The 17,186-nt window shown below is 36.3% G+C and overlaps 2 protein-coding genes across 2 annotated transcripts; both read right to left on the bottom strand.

Moving 5' to 3' along the window:
• Positions 1-1,831: 1,831 nt before the first annotated feature.
• On the bottom strand, positions 1,832-5,355 carry LOC126816183 (gastrula zinc finger protein XlCGF26.1). The gene is made up of 2 exons (XM_050542444.1): positions 5,243-5,355; positions 1,832-3,295 (listed from the first exon to the last, which is right to left on the bottom strand). The coding sequence occupies exons 1-2, from the start codon at positions 5,243-5,245 to the stop codon at positions 1,847-1,849; spliced, it is 1,452 nt and encodes a 483-aa protein (XP_050398401.1). The 5' UTR covers positions 5,246-5,355; the 3' UTR covers positions 1,832-1,846.
• Positions 5,356-13,776: 8,421 nt separating this feature from the next.
• On the bottom strand, positions 13,777-15,499 carry LOC126816196 (bone morphogenetic protein 4-like). Its single transcript, XM_050542463.1, has 2 exons — positions 15,196-15,499; positions 13,777-14,585 (listed from the first exon to the last, which is right to left on the bottom strand). Exons 1-2 carry the CDS (start codon positions 15,497-15,499, stop codon positions 13,777-13,779), a joined length of 1,113 nt encoding a protein of 370 aa, XP_050398420.1.
• Positions 15,500-17,186: the final 1,687 nt, after the last annotated feature.

Below are 17,186 nucleotides of genomic sequence, written 5' to 3'. Positions count from 1 at the left end.
CGCCGTAGATTATATCTAGAGCACTTTCCTGTGAGTTTCAGATAGAAAATGGAACCAATGATTTCGTTGTCAAAATCTTTCGACAATACCCGCAGCAATTGGACTAATGAAGATGGACATACGTCATAGAGTGTGCTATGGCTGCGATTTTGGCCGATAAAGATGGAAGCCTCCAATGGAAGAGTGATGTTAAATACAATGAAAGAGAGAGAGAGAGAGAGAGATGGGTTTTAACGTCCACTCGACACAAACTAGGTCATTTCGGGCCTAACACATAGTTCAATTTTATTTCATCAATTCGCTTGTGCGTAGGGGTCTTTAGCAGTGGGAGGAAACCGGAGGGCATGAGGTTGGACAAGCGACCCTACTCCTTGTCACGTAGAACCGGGGACTCGAAACCCCGCCAGTTGACTCAATGACAGACCTTATGATACAGCGCGCATGTGCTAACCATTCAGCCATCCAAGTCCCCTAAATACAATTAAACTTAACACATTTGATTAGGGGACCATCAAAGGTGTTACATTTTAATTGTATTTTATTGTTATTTTCATTGCATATTCTGTATATATTTGCTTACAATTCACATATTTGTATCATTTGCTTGATAAAGACGAGAGTATCCTCGTCGAAACGTCACTTAGCATTAAACTCAGTAATTGTGTATCCATAAAATTGTACACTGTGTTAATATGTTCAATTACTAAATGCCAATCAAAGAAGATCATCTTTAGACTTCATTAGGTCGTCACCCTGGCCGTCTGTGAACAATTGGGTTGTGAACGCGACAGAAGCTACAGTTTTGGACGGATTCATTTTCAATTTGGTATGAAGCATTCTGGTCATGAGCATGAGAAGACAAATCCTATCGATATTCAGCGTTCCGTAACCTTTCATACCAGATTTGTGCCCCTTTTTGCGAAAACATTGTGAACACCACTGAGTCTGTATATTATAACAGATTTTTTAATTAAAAAAAAACTTGCGGGAAAACTTATGGGTAATGAGGGGGTGACACCCCCACCCCACCCAACTGAAAACCTTGTGAATGCGACAGAGGCTATAGCTTTAACAGAACTTTTCCCACATTTGGCTTGATGCATTGGATGTATGAGACGACCAACCCTGTCAATATTCAGCATTCCAGAGTTATTCCCCCCCCCCCCCTGTCTAGCAACCTGTCCTTCATTTTGGGATTTCCCAGTGTCTTATTCTTTTCGGTTAGCAAATAAAATCATTTGCATTACATGATAACTTGAGTTTGCATAATTGGATTTTGTGTAAATTTCAACAGGTTTATATTGTCCTTTCTACACAGAAAGTGAGAGAGAGAAGGAGGAGAGAGAGAGAGAGAGTTTAACATCCACTCAACACAAACTAGATGATTTTTGGACTAACATAATACGGTTCAATTTTATCTTAATAATTTGCTTGCATGTAAGGGTCTTTAGCAGGCAGTGGTAGGAAACTGGAGGACCCGGAGAAAACCTAATAAGGTTGAAAAAGTGATCATAGTCCTCGAAATATTCAAGTGGGGCCTCAAAACCTAGCCATTCAACTCAATTACAGATATTATAATCTAATGAGCATGCACTAAAACATTCGGTCAGAATCCTCAACACCCCCTCCTTTTCTACTAGAAACAATAAAATAAATACAAACAGTGGACATTTGCCCTGTGAACACGTAAACGAACCCTTGACAGCTGAAATTCAATAAAGATTAGGCAGCCACAATTCTCCTTATAGCACACTGCATGGCCTATGCTAGTCTACAAGTTCAGTAGGCTGGTGGGTGCAAAAGAGTAGCATATTAAACTCAACTACATTCATTTCATTTGATACGACTAATTTTTATTATCTTGATATTTTGGGCGAATTTTTATCCAGCGTTCACCAGTATGAATCTTCATATGTTCTGTCAGTTGATCTCCAGAGGAGAATGATGTCTTACAAGCGCTACATTTAAAATGTGTTTTGATGTGCTTCTTCTGACTGCACTTTTGGGAAAATGATTTATCACAAACATCACATTTAAAAGGTTGATCGCCGGTATGAGTTCTTATATGTTGTTGCAAATTTGACTTCAGGGTAAATGATTTACCACAAACATCACATTTATAAGCCTTGTCACCAGTATGAATCTTGATGTGCGCTCGTAAATTAGATTTCAGGCTAAATGATTTACCACAAACATCACATTTAAATGGTTGATCTCCACTATGTATTTTGACATGTGATTGCAAATTAGCCTTTAGTGTAAATGATTTACCACACACATCACATTTAAAAGGCTTGTCCCCTGTGTGATGTTTCATGTGTTTTTGCAATCTACATTTCCAAGAAAATGATTTATGACAAATAGAGCATGGCCAGTCTGCTTTTTTCTTTAATTTTTCTCCTAAAGGCACATCATCAGATTGACCGAGTTGATTTAAATCAGTTTTACTACAATTATGTTCCTGTAAATCAATGAATAGAGTGAAATTCTTTTGACAAACTGTACATTGATGTGTGGTACATTCTGTTAACTCCTTTTCTTTAATATGTACTTTACTATGTTCCTCCAATTCTATATATTGTTTAAAACTAATTGGACATACTGTACATTGATACAAAGTACTTGCTTTAGACTCCTCTTCTTTAAAATGTACTTTATAATGTTCTACTAAGTCTAAATATTGTGTACAATGCTCCTTACAAACTATACAGTAATGTGAAGTAGTAGCTACATGTATAGACTCCTCGTCTTTAACATGTATTTTATAATGTTTTTCTAAGTCAGTGTATTGCTTAAAATTCTTGCTACAAACTGTACATTGATGTGACGAACTTTCCATACATCCCGCTTCTATAACATGTTTCTTGTGTATTCTATTCTCAACAAGATCAGTCTCCGCCCCTTCAACATATATTTTGTTATGGTTTGTTTTTGTACTAAAGTTTCCGAAACCTTCAACCTTTTCAACTTCATGTATTGTCTCTTGTTTAAAAAGTCTCCTGTTTTGATCATCAGAGTTGTCTCCCTCACTTTGCTCAGAGTTATCTCCCATAATTTGAACAGAGTTGTCTCCCTTACTTCCATCAAGTCCCACAACTTTGTCTGGTTTCTCATCTTTAATATTTTCTATGTAACCAGTTTCTTCCTCATCATCATGTATTTCAGTCTGGTTTTCAACATCGTCAGTTTTCTCTTCTTTAACATGTATTTTATTGTGGATTTCCAAGTATTCATACCATTCAAATATCTCATCACATACAACACACTGATGAAATGTTTTAACATCCTCAGTCTCCTGTAATATATAAAGTTTCGATATCATTACTTTCTTGTAGTGCGGAAAGGACATGAAATGAGGTTTAACATAATTTTTTCCTACTCTTACTTCGAATTCCAATTGGAGAGATTAAATTTTCTTACAATATCTTGTCTAGCCTACTAGGATAGGGACAACATATATTACGCACCAGTTTGTTTTGACCCTGTGAAGATATTTCGACCTTGATCATTTCACAACATTCACTACTAGTGACACTATCCGTCTTTATATATGCAGGTTCCAATTCAACTTGGGGGGCTGGATGGACGAATAGTTAGCATGTGCGCGCTGTATCATAAGGCTTGTCATTGAGTCACCTGGCATGGTTTTTAATCCCCGGTTGTATGTGACAAGGAGTAGGGTCGCATGTCCAACCCACGTGGGTTTTCTCTGGGTCCTCCGGTTTCCTCCCACTGCTAAAGACCCCTATGCGCAAGTGAATTATTGAAATAAAATTAAACCATACAAAACAGATTCGTTGGACTGGATGGTAACCAAATGCTCGATCAAGTAAAATCACTTTTATTTGGCCAAATCAGGTACAACGAATAGTTTAACAAAGGGACTGTGTGTCGTGATCTAGACTGTTTCTAATGAAAATTATATTTGTATTATCCAATCAGAAATAAGAGGTTCCCCAAACACTACGTCATCTCATCCAACGGAGTTAGTATTCAGAAATTATTATTCCTTAAAGATACACTATGGGACATTAGATAAAGAGCTGGTAGTTCTCACTATAATAGTTAAATACTAGATAATGTAAAAGGAATTTGCTGAAAATTTCAGTAAAATTGATCCACTCTGAATCGAGATTTTAGCGATTGAATTTTCAGCCTAGCCTCAATCATCATTACTAAAGTTGGTACAATAAAAAACATAGTCTCTATTATCCATTTCTTGATTAAATTATGAATGGAAGTCAAACAGCAAATCAGAACCTAATCCAATACACATCGAAGGCTAGCGATGACATCGAGAGTTGATCATGGTCTGGATAAGTTAATTAATGTCTAATTAATAATTTAGATAACATTTCAGACCTAAAGAAAGTCCTGCAATAGGCAGATTTAGCTCTTGCATATTTATGTTTAAAGTTGGATTTGTAAATAATAACGCTATAAAATGATTAATTTAGTGACATTGGGTGTTGTACAAGAATTAAATAAAGTCTTATAGTGTTCAATACAACGGAATGAAAGTGATACTGTTACATGTAGTGAGTATTGAGGAAATGTCTTCACCAAGTGAAAACAATATGGCGAATGATATACCTTGACCCTATAAAAGTATGCTAACAAGAATCAGTAAGAAATTTTAATCACTTCAAGCATGGAAATAAAGTCACCTGTCAGGTACAAATTCAAGGTTTGTCATTTTTTTCAGCTCTAATTTGTATTTTTTTATTGATATCATTAAAGGCATTTTTATTGACTAATGATCAGCCAAAGTGATTTGCATTCAATCAAATTTTCATCTTTAGCGTCCATCTAATTCAAATTGATTACGGTACCCTAATTAACAAATTTATCGAAACTGACTTCCGAAGTGATTACAGCAACTTGCAAAATCACTTCAAGGTGCGATTGAATGATATGATCAGGTGATCACATCGTTTTTTCAATTATGTCCATCCACAAGAATAAGCGTAATTAACGAACTCGCTGACATACTTTGAAATGGACTATAATATCACATGGTATGGTATCTCCACAAAATTCAAATCGATATGGCAAATCTATAAAAAAGCCTTAATACATATCCGGCGCAATGTTAAAATATCAGTTAGCTTGCAAATACCGTATTAATACAGATGTCTAACTCTGAGTTGGACCCTCACATTTTGAACAAAGAAACTGTGCACAGAATCATTTATTCAACCCAAATATATAGTTCACAAATGGTAAAGAAAAGTAAACATACCATTTTCTCCTTTTATACTGCCAAACGCAGTCTCAATTCCAAGCCAATTCATTAGTACCGGTTCGTGACTTCTTTAACACTTGCAAAGCTATTTTCCTTGTGGACATTTGCAATTATTGACATCCGGTTAATACAAATTGTGATGTGGACTAAGCAACCCGAATAACTCACAATTTTCGAAAAATTTAACGTCGAATAATAGACAATTTCAATTTTATTTTTACGCAAAATGCCCATCCACTCTATAATATAAATCTTCGAAAAATGAAATGGGGTTTAACGTCCTACTGTAAAGTTCCAACTGGGCTTATGAAGATGGGCATACGCCATACAGTGTGCTATGAGGGTAATTTTGCCCGGGCAGCGACATTGCGGCCTACTCTTATATCGAATTCCAACTGTCAAGGGATATTTTACGTGCACGCCAATGTATACAGGGTACCTCGGTGTTTGTCTCATCCGAATGACTACACAGCTGTCCTTGTCAGGACCTCCGTCCTGCAGCACTGACAAGAGGAAACCACGTGGGAAAATCCCGATGAAATAAATCTTCGAAAGAAATAAAAAAGTATTTTTGTAAAAAATGAATGTAATTGATATATTTGTATTTTAACAACTGTGTTGTTTTTAGCAAATGTTGACGCCAGACTGATGAAGGGACAGAGACGGCTAATAAAAGGTTTATATTTATAGCATCGGATAAAACAAAACAAAACAGTTTTTAAACCAGTAAAGGAATTTTTATATATTTACAACATCGGATGAAACAAGACAAACAAAACAGTTTAAATATTCACAGTATCGGGTGAAACAAAACAAATCAGTTTATGTTTACAGCATCGGATGAAACAGAACAAAACAAATCAGATTATATTTACTGTATCGGATGAAACAAAACAAAACAAAACAAATCTGTTTTTAAACATTAAAAATGAGCTTTATATTTACAGTATCGGATTTTAAAAAAAATAAAACAAAACCATTTTTATACCATAAAAAAGAGTTTTATATGTACTGTATCGGATTAAACAAAATAAAACAGAACAGTTTTAACCCATAATAAACTGTATCGGGTAGCAGTTTTAACCCATAAAAAGGGAGTGTTTTTTATGTGCTGTATCGGATTTAACAAAACAAAACAAAACATTAAAAAGTAGTTTTATATTTACAGCATCCGATGAAACAAATCAAAATCAAAACAGTTTTTAAACATTAAAAAGGATTTTTATGTTTACAGCATCGGATGAAAAAAAAAAGTTTTTAAACCTTAAAAAAGATTTTTATATTAATGCAGTCTTTCATGATCATTCTTAAAACTGGAATTTTGCTGAATTAGAAAGTTAACGAAAACAAACTTGTGTTTCATCCACAACTTGGGACTCTTATTATAATAAACAACTTCTCTCTGACAAAATCCCTCTGAATAAGATATAAAACTAAAGAGAATAGAATTCTACATTAGGACATGGTATTCTTAGCTCAGTCCCTGACCAGGAATTAGAATAATCATCTACATATAAAATATCAAAAAAAAGGTTTTAAGGGAAGAATTTTCCGAAACTGAAAGGGACAGCATCTTAAAAGAAACAGACTTTCTTAAAAGAAAGAGCTTAAAAGCCTGCATTTTCTTATTGATCTGTACGATCTGTACATTCTAAAAACTTTGTACTTTATGAAATATCTGTACTTTTCTATTGATCGGTACTTTCTAAAAACTTTGTACTTTCAAAAAATGTCTGTACTTCCTAAAAAGTCTGTACTTCCTAAAAGGTCTGCACTTTCTTAAAAGAACCTATTTAGAATTGCGCGTCTTTCTATTTCCGAGACGTAACCTAATATGGAGGCAAACACTCTCCAATGAGTTAAACTGGCTGGGCGAGTTAGGGGGCTCAATGAGAAATTAGTGATAGGTGGATCAACTCTGCTATCACGGGGAATGAGGTGGTCGCTATTAACACGTTGCATCAAACTCCAAAGATTTTCGCCGACCCCTGGGATAGCCTGGGCCACAGATCGCAAGGTTAATATCCTTTTGCTGATAACTCCCGGACACGGGGAGGCTAACCTACCTCGGGGTACCCGAAAAAAGGAAGGGGGATGAAGTGTCAGCACATGTAGTTTTAAACTGTTACTTTTGTATCCACATCCAGGGACTGGGCACAGTGAGGCTTTATTTAATCTTTGATTGCGCTTCTTCGTGTCCACGGTAAAACCACCGACAGGGCCACAAGGTCCGACCCTTCGTTCTAGAGAAGGGGCTAACTGACCTCAGTGACTGTTTGGGGCAAGATAAGGAATAGACGTAGCCACAATAGATGATGCAGTTAACTAACAACTAAAGCGAGCAGACTTTGCAGGTGACTGGGATCTGAACTTCTTAGGAGCAGATGGTACTAAAACTGACTCCGCGCATCCTGGTCTGGCATATTTCAATCCTGGGCGCCTTTGTCCAGATACAACTAGTGAGCCAAAAGCATTTGGGGCATCATTGCCACAGCCTATAGATTTATCCGGCTTTAGGCCTGGCACGGCTGGAATGGACTCAACATCTGGACCTGGTCTTAAACTGCAAATCGACTCTGCTGGTAATGTCTTCGGCCGAGTAGCAGATCTAATTTCAGATCTTGAACTCAGGCTACCTGTATGCGTCTGGTTCAAACAACTGCCGCTAACAGTTTCGTGTTAGTTTCAGGAATCTCAGAGGACTTGAATGATCGACCTGCCAAGTATGTTGGGGGCTGAGTTGTCAGGGACATTAACGGGATGGGATTATGAGTACTACCACGGAGAGTTGGTTGTATCTGCCGACTAACCAAAGATGATCTAAGGCGAGTTGTACTGTTTTTTGAGTGTGTCAATTTGGGGATACGGGATTCATAGATATTTGGCGTGGTACCGGGAGAAGGTCTAGGATTCTTCCATTTCAATTCTTCCATCTTTGGGCTGCCTGATCTGCGGTTGGTAGATTTGCTAGTTCTTTCTATTTCAGGTAATGACGTTTTGTTCATATTGGAGTTGACAGATCTATGATTACTTGATTTGATATTGCTGAGAGTTCTTGCAAGTTCAAGTAGTATTTTGTCCTCCTTTTTATAGATAGCAAATCTACCATTACGAGATTTGACTTCATGATAAGGCATTGCTTTGTCCGAGGATGCCATTTTGTTCATCTCTGAGTTCGCAGATCTGTGGTTTCCTGGCGTGGTCCCATGGAGAGTCGTTTTCCCCATCGTTGAATTCGAAGACCTGTCATTACTGGATTTGGCATCTCGGGAAGTCCTTGCTTTGTCTGATAATGTCGTGTTTGTGGTCTTTGAGGCAAGAGAACTGTCCTTACTTGCCATATCGTGGGAAGTTCTTGCAGTGTCAGTTGGTGTCATCTTTTCCATCTTTATGTCGGCAGATCTGTTGTTACAGGACCTGGTATCTTGGGAACTTGGAAGGATATCATGTAATGTGCTTTTAGCAATCTTTGAGTTACTTGATTTGGTGTCGTGGAAATTTCTTGTGGTGTCCGGTGATGTTCCCTTCTCCATCTTTATCCTAGAATATCTATGGATACTTGATTCAGTATTGTGGGAAGTTCTTGCAGTGTCAGGTGATGTCCCCTGCTCTATCTTTATCCTAGAAGATCTATGGGTACTTGATTCAGTACCGTGGGGAGTTCTTATCCCGTCAGATAATGTCGTTTGCTTCATCTTTGAGTTTGAAAATCCAACGTTAAATAATTTATTATCGTGAGAAGTTTGTGCCATTGTCTCAATCTTCGTGTTGTCGGATTTTCTTAGCATGTCTTCGATTTCTGTGTTAGCATGTCTGCATGTATTCGTACCTAGAGAAGTTTTTGTCAATTCTGGTGATATGTCCTGACTTGATTTACTATCGTGAGAGGTTCGTCCCATGTCATGTAATGTCATTTTCTCTATCTTCGATTGTGAAGATCTGTGTTTAGTAAACCTTTTACCAATGAGAGACTTTGGATTATACAAAGTGAATTCTTCCATCTCTGAATGAGCAAATGGATGTACACAATAAACACATTGATTTGGTAAGATCAGTGAGTGTGAAAGTATCCCGTGCTGATAAAACCATTAACTTCTTCTTTGAAGTACTGGTATTTTCACATACTGTTTCGCTAATAATATGACTTTAAATTACTATTTACACAGTTTAATAAAAAAAAACAGGAGATAAATTCTGTTGACGATTCCTAGATTTTCAAATAATTTTCTGTTTAAATTCCAGCCATAAACCACAGACTTCAGTGAAGCGTTTAACGTCAATAGTTTCCTGTAATATATAAATTAGTAACATTAGTTTTAGTGATAAACAAAAATATATACTTCGTTTTCTGTTGAGCCGACATTTAAAATCCTAAATCGACTATTTTTATTCGAAAACACTATACATATATATACTTCGAGAGTTTTTCGAAGTATTTATTCCCAATCTGATTAAAACACAGATCCTATTTGGTTTCGTTTTATATATTTCAAAATTTCGTTTTACTGGCCTTTACTACGCTAGAGGAGGCCATCGAAAATATAGAAGACGAAACGAAATATGGATCTATATGTTAATCAGGTTGTATTTATTCCGCATCCATTCGGTAAATTGAAAAGGTTTAATTAGTCGTTTTGTGTATAACAGATGTGAACCGGAGTAGGAGCCATTACAAAATAGTATACTAATTTTTGGGTATGGTCGCCATTCAAGTACATACGAAATGAATGACTGAAATGGGGATGGGGATGGGGTGGATGGCCGAATGGTTAGCACGTGCGTGCTGTATCATAAGGCCTGTCATTGAGTCAACAGGCGGGGTTTCGAATCCCTGGTTGTACGTGACAAGGTGTAGGGTTGCTTGTCCAACCTCGTGGGTTTTCTCCGGGTCCTCCGGTTTCCTCCCACTGCTAAAGACCCCTACGCCCAAGCGAATTATTGAAATAAAAATTAAAAACCATATGTTAGTCCCGAAATGACCTAGTTTGTGTCGATGGTCGAATCCTTGTTGCCTTACCATATTGGGTGGTTGGGGTGGAGTGGAGTGGGGTGGGGTGGTGGTCTGAGCGTGAAATCACAAAATCTGTCATTCAAGTGTCGTGGTTTCGATTCCCCGCTTGTATGTGTCAAGGAATACGGTCGCCTGTCGTCGGACGTGAGTTTTCTCCGGGTCCTCCCACTACTAAAGACCCCTACGTGATAAAAAATTATTGAAATACCAGTTTGTGTCGAGTGGACGTTAACCTCCATTTCTCTCTTTCTCTCGCACTATCATAGCTGCGAACATTGTATGTCCCATTGTTAAACTCTACCGTAACAGGACATATTTAAGTATTATACATTTTTTTAAACAAATATTTTGTTCCCCTTTAATATTGGGGCCACTGATCAAGAGTGAATATTCACTAGGCCGCTACAATCACTGAGAGGTGTGACATCGGTTCGGGTTAATTAACTCACAATATTAACTTTTTTCTTCTGCAAATTAAATTCTACAACATTATTTGGAAGTAATATAAAATTAGATAAAGGTGTATATGGGTATATAAAATGAGTAAAAGACATCAGTCTGTCCGGACCAGTTCACGATACTTCATCATGCGTGAACAGTGCACGCGACATTCAGACAATGATCGACGATGTGTGAAGTGACTTTACATATGTAAATAGGAATATTTGAACGTATAAAGGCCAGTCATTAAATACATTGGTAGGCCTATAAGAAAAATTTTGACACCCCACTCCCCCTTATTCCGGCCCTGAAAGGAAAGACAGCGTGTTTGGCAGTAAATATGACAAGATTTAGCATCAAATAGGATGAAAAGGGGGCGTTCCTGTTGCCATGCAACCGCAGGACGGCGTCGTATGCTTAGTTTTAGTATATGACTTTCCAGTGAAACCTTTGGTATATCTAAGAACACCAACTAGTTCATATATATATATATATCCATTTTCGACTGAAAACACCACTGCGAACTGTACAAAATACGGACACTATTTCCAGTACCTTCTTGAAGCCAACGCCGGTTTGATATTTTAAGCACGATTTTCACGTGCAGCAACGGTAAACAGTTACTTGGACGAGGATTTGACCAACCCGAGTAATTCATAACCCAGACCCAGTTTACGATTATGTTTGCATATTTGATTTTCTGATATCAAGACCTAGTGAAATGGCATTTGAAAAATGATTTATTTGAATAGTATGTAAACATTAACCCCCAGAGAGAGAGAGAGAGAGAGAGAGAGAGAGAGAGAGAGAGAGAGAGAGAACAATATTGGTGTCAGTCATTATCACATGTGTGATAAAACTGGTTAAACACGTTCCAAATATAATTTTAACACAGAGATCATTGTTACGATAGATGCGTTATGAAGATTTCAAGAAAAGGAAGTTAACTTTCAATATAACTGAATGAAGTGAAGAGTGATAACAGATACACGGGCGAATTTATGCTAACTAAAAGTTGTTATATGAGACTGTGAGAGGATATTAGATAATTCAAAAAAGTAATTGAATGTCACTAGATAAGGGAAAACGAGAAAAATAGAAATAGTCCTTACATTCGATTGTTTTTATTCATTCTATACTTAATAAAAACATAGTAATGTACTGACTTTTCAACAAACACCATGATGTAATAAAGACGGACGGGCATACATGTACAATCATCAAGTGTGTTGCAGGGCCTATTTTAAGGATTATTTAAGGAGAGCTTATGATCTAATCTAAGGCACATGCGTTAGCCAACTCGATTACCATACTTGAATATAGCCTTAGTCACTTTCCGTCTTCATTAGCCCAATCGATGCAGAACTGCGGGACGTTAAACCCCATTACATTTCCTTAGTCACTCATCAAGAAACCAGTTAATTTGGTATTCACTGGCTCAGTAACCTGGAGATCCCGGGATGGATCTCGCTGCTCCTCATGCATTTCCAACCTAGTTTCTCCTTCCCAGTGGTGCAGGATAGAGTGGTGTTCCCTTATCTGTGGTGCAAGACGGAGTTATGTCCCCTTGTTAGTTAAAGGCATTCTAGTCCTTCGAGTGGTACCTTATATGAACAGTCTGTTCACTACAGTTAAAGCGAGAATTTCAAATTTTCTAAGAAAGTCAAAACATAATTATGTCTTTTGCTCAATAGGTTATCAAATCACTATTATACGATCATGGGCATTATTTCCCACCCTTAAAAATCTATGACACAGGAAATAACAACACAATTACCTCCCCTGTTTTGCTATTGACAACACGGGGCAGCCATTTTCCAACGTTGGAATTTGAAGTTAAAAATGATATTTTTGCCAATTTCTCAGCTGGCAATAGCGAATTATAGGATTGATAGGATTATTCTTTAACAAGGTAGGACTGTTTATGGATACCATCTATTTTATGGCTTTATTTTAATACATTTTAAAAATATAACTTGAAAATTTGCAATTGCAACTTTAAGGTTTCGTGATATCAACAAGGAAAAGATCCCGAAGAGATTCGAACATTTATTTATCTTAAACTTCAGATGTGATAAATAACGAACAATAAAAATACACAACATAATCTGTATTTATCTAGAATCTGATCAATACAAAATAGTAAACAACAACACATATTTACTTGTATAAACAGCTTTACAAAATATCTATTATAAAAAAAGCACCGTGTGATATGACAACTTCAATACAGTGGGCGTGGCTAGACTTTGTTACGCCCTCTGTCCCCCTTTATAATAATAATAATATATTTATTTCGTACTAAATTGAGTACACAATACACAAATACTTACAAAACTATGAGAAAAGTAATAAATATACAAAAAATATACATTCTCATAGTTAAATGTCTAATATGTGGACAAGTGATGAATAATTTCATTTAAATTGTTTTTATCCGTTTTACAAAACGTTTGATCCCTTAATAAAATCATACAATACCATGGACGACAAGTACCCACCCACCCAGTGTGAGAGGGCGTGGCTAGAGTTTTGCACCGGGTGGCAATATACATGAGAAAGTATATGTAATTAATACCAGTAAATATATCATTTATACCAGTAAATATATCATTTATACCAGCAAATATTTAATACACAAGTATATATTTTATACCAGTAAAAAAATTAATACACACGTATATTTAATTTATACCAGTTAAAATTAATACACAAGGATATATAATTTATACTAGAAAATATACAATATACACATCATACCATGGGATTTACTGGTACCAGTAAATACACAAGTATATATGATTTATACCGGTCAAAATTCAATACACAAGTATATACAATTTATACCAGTAAATACACAAGCATATATAATTTATATTAGTAAATATTAAATATACATGCATCAACAATTTATGCCAGTAAATATGAATGGATTTCTTTCTCCATGTTTATGCACTTTTAGTGATTCGTGAGTTACTCTACTGTTTCCATAGTTACTAATAGATAATCTAGCAAATAAATTGTTTAAAATTTTCAAATTTTTGCACTTTTATTGCCAACAATAATCCTGAATTCAATTTCATCGACAGCCACATTCTGCTGCAATCATTTCCTCGTGATGTCTGACAACTATCTCATCATATTCATAATATAACATACTTAATGGTTTTAATTTAGTTGGTACACAACAAGCACCAGGCGCTATATTCTTCACCTTACTACGCATTAAGGCTTTCAACATGGCGTGATTTGTGGGTTTATATTTTACATCGATAGGAGAAGCACATTCTCCATGACAAAATCCAGCATTAAACTTCTGAGGGTGAATAACCCACTGGCCCCAACCTATGACATTAAAATCCACTTCAAAATTGTAGAGTTTACACTCTCCTCGGTTGCGTCTACGACCTTTCCGTCCGATCTTATGTCGTTTCTGTCTTGAGAGAACATTGTTTACACCGGATTCTTTGTTATGTTTCTCTTGAGTTTTATAAACATTTGATAAAAATTGTCCATCTTCTAAATAAAATACTATTAAAGAACCGGAATCCGCCGAACCGCGCTTTTTGGTTAATTTAAGTTTTCTTGGAACTTTCATGTGAATCGTAATATTTCCATGGTAACCATTAATCCAAGGTCTAACAACTCTACTAACATCAATAACTTCGTGTTCGCCTTGAGATGCTGGTTTTGTCCTTAAAGCTAATTTTTTGATCACGGTATCGCCTCGCTTTAGTTCAATTTTGAACCTCATCTTTACACCTGGCACGTATTTGATAGGATGACGTAAAAATCTAATCTCGGCCGACCTCAGTCGTTCATTTTCTGGTAGCTGTGGTATTTGGAAGTAAACATTTTTATTGGATTTCATTGTCGAACTGATTTTATCTGAAATGAAAAAGAAAAAAACATAAATTAATTACAAGAAAGTGTCATTGTGATTAAAGCCAGTTATGTTTCAAGTCTTGTGTGTTCCCAACACGCATGTTATAATAGTAGCTGTCAGTATTGTCCACGGGGCAAACTATGCTTATAATTTACCCTACTAGTATGGTAATATAGTAGTGGCGAGTGTTGTCCACAAGCCAGACTATACTTATAATTTTGGAAACATCTAATAGAACTTTGTCATGGTTATTTTACTTACAGACAAATCTAGATACTGGAAAGTTATAATACGTTCTGCTGGTCATATTGATAAAATTAATATAAACAAACAAATTTTCGCACTAGCTCCCAAAGGAAAACTGCTTATATGTTTTTCCTCATCAATAAAAATCTCACTGATATTTGTTGTGTTGGGTGTTTCCCAGTTTACATCAATAGTGTCACATCAGTTTTGCCTAACATATTGTTATTTACCTTAATACTTTATCACGTATAACTTTTATAGCCCGCGATATTACTTCAGCGGAAGCGGACGTGCAATCAACATATCCAACAGCGTTCCAGAACAATAAAAATGGAAAAAAATGTGTTTATAAGATGACAAACTTACCTTTAGCTGAGAAACTTCGTATTGTATCTGATTGAGAAATATCAGGTTTGTTCCACGATTGGTCTGATCCCTGTGTTACAGTCTGTCCTCGCTGTAACTCATTAAATAATTTCACCATAAAAACCGTGGATGCTTTACGATAATCTACGACTGATTTACCATTATTAAATAACAATTGTAAAATATCTTGATTGGTGGTGATCAACTCTTGGTCCTCGGAAATAATGAAGCTGGATTTATCTGGAACGTTGTTTGGCCATGTTCCTACTCTTAAATCACGAGCAGTAACTTCCAGGATAATCATAATACTGGTAAATAACGTGAACAGATGGTGGTACATATTTGATTTGATGTTGGTGGTTGTATAGAAGGATTGAAGTAGCTTGTAGGGTTGTATCATCTCGACACTGTATGACCCCTTGAAGAACAGGGGACGATTAAATACACCTCGATCTACCTGTGACATTAATTTCTAGACAATGGCGGTACTGTGTAGAGGGGTTTGAAGGGATTAAGGGACCTTAACCTAACATACAGCACAGCTCTCCTTCCTTACAGAGACACGGATCTTATCATAAATAGGTACAACTCAACGTGATTAACTGGAAACAATAGAAACGATTAATCATTACAATAGGATATTACCAGCTAAATGACAATTGATTTTAATATTTAAAGATTTAACATAAATAGAAAAAGAAACAACTCTTTGATTCGGTATCTCATACAAAAAATAAATCTGTTTATTTAAAATGTCACTCAAAATAATCTGCATTTTAAAACAACTGTCACTCATTTCTTTCTTTCATGAATATTCATTTCAAGTTACAAGAGGGTGGAGTCGAGACATTAACCGCCGTCATCTTAATTGCTGCTACGACGACGGATGAAGTGTACACATTTTTTTTATCGATTAACGCACGCGAGTGAACTATATCAATACGCATCAATCTAACCAACACATATGTAAAGAAACATATCCAATGTAATCATTGTGACCGCTGGCTATTTCATTATACCCATATATCTAGTTCTCTTAGTCCTTCGTACAGAAAACAGCGATAAGCGATCGACAATTCGTCGCAGATTAACCACCCATGGTTTCCAATGATCACGTGGGACGACCGTCTTTATAAAATAAACAATACTAGGAATGAAGAATAGTTTAAAGGCCTACTGCTTGATTTGATAGAGATAGCGAGGGTGGGGGCCGTTAAAATACATTTAAATTAAAATGCCCTGTGGTCACCGACGGTTTGATTGCTCCCTGTGACTTGATAAATATACAAGTTTGTTGTCAAATTTACTTCATCTTTTCTCATTCAATACATCACCAAGACAAGTGGCCGAATTCTCCCCCCTTAACAATAATCCTAATCGTTTTAACATTTTAATATGTTTATCTGTTAATTATCGATAGATTAGACTTTACACGTATGTTTTTTAATAGTTTGTTGTGTTGGGACTCGTGGTGGCTCGGTGCTAGCGGGGCTGACTCACAAACGAGGAAGATACCGGTACACCGATGACCACATCGGCAGCTTGGCGCGCACGTAAAGAAATCTCGGCAGTTGCTTCTTCAAGATGCATTATGTAAGATTTAGATTAAGAGCTGACCGTTCTTGATACAGTAGTTTAAATATAGATAATGAACCTGAATATAATATTACTTTAATCTGAGCGGACTTATCACTGTTTGGAGTTTTGACAAGATGTGGAAAATGATTTTTATTATCACAACAACGGTACTTGCTAGTCGAGACTTAGCCTCGCTTCGCCATGTTAAAATTAAATCATTAAATAGCGAATCATGTTTAAATCACCGCCATCCGATGACCCAGAGCAGTGGTTCTCAACCCTTTTTTGGCAACGGCACACCTGGGGACACATGAAAAAATAGTGGCACACCTGGCTAAATATATAGTAAAAATATATATATGAATTTTGCAAAATACAAACATGTTAATTCAGACGGCATACAACCGTAGGCA

Source organism: Patella vulgata, chromosome 3, assembly GCF_932274485.2.
Source record: "Patella vulgata chromosome 3, xgPatVulg1.2, whole genome shotgun sequence".
Taxonomy (NCBI): domain Eukaryota; kingdom Metazoa; phylum Mollusca; class Gastropoda; family Patellidae; genus Patella; species Patella vulgata.
Note: the sequence above shows the minus strand (reverse complement) of the source record. Positions and strands in the feature narration are given on the sequence as shown.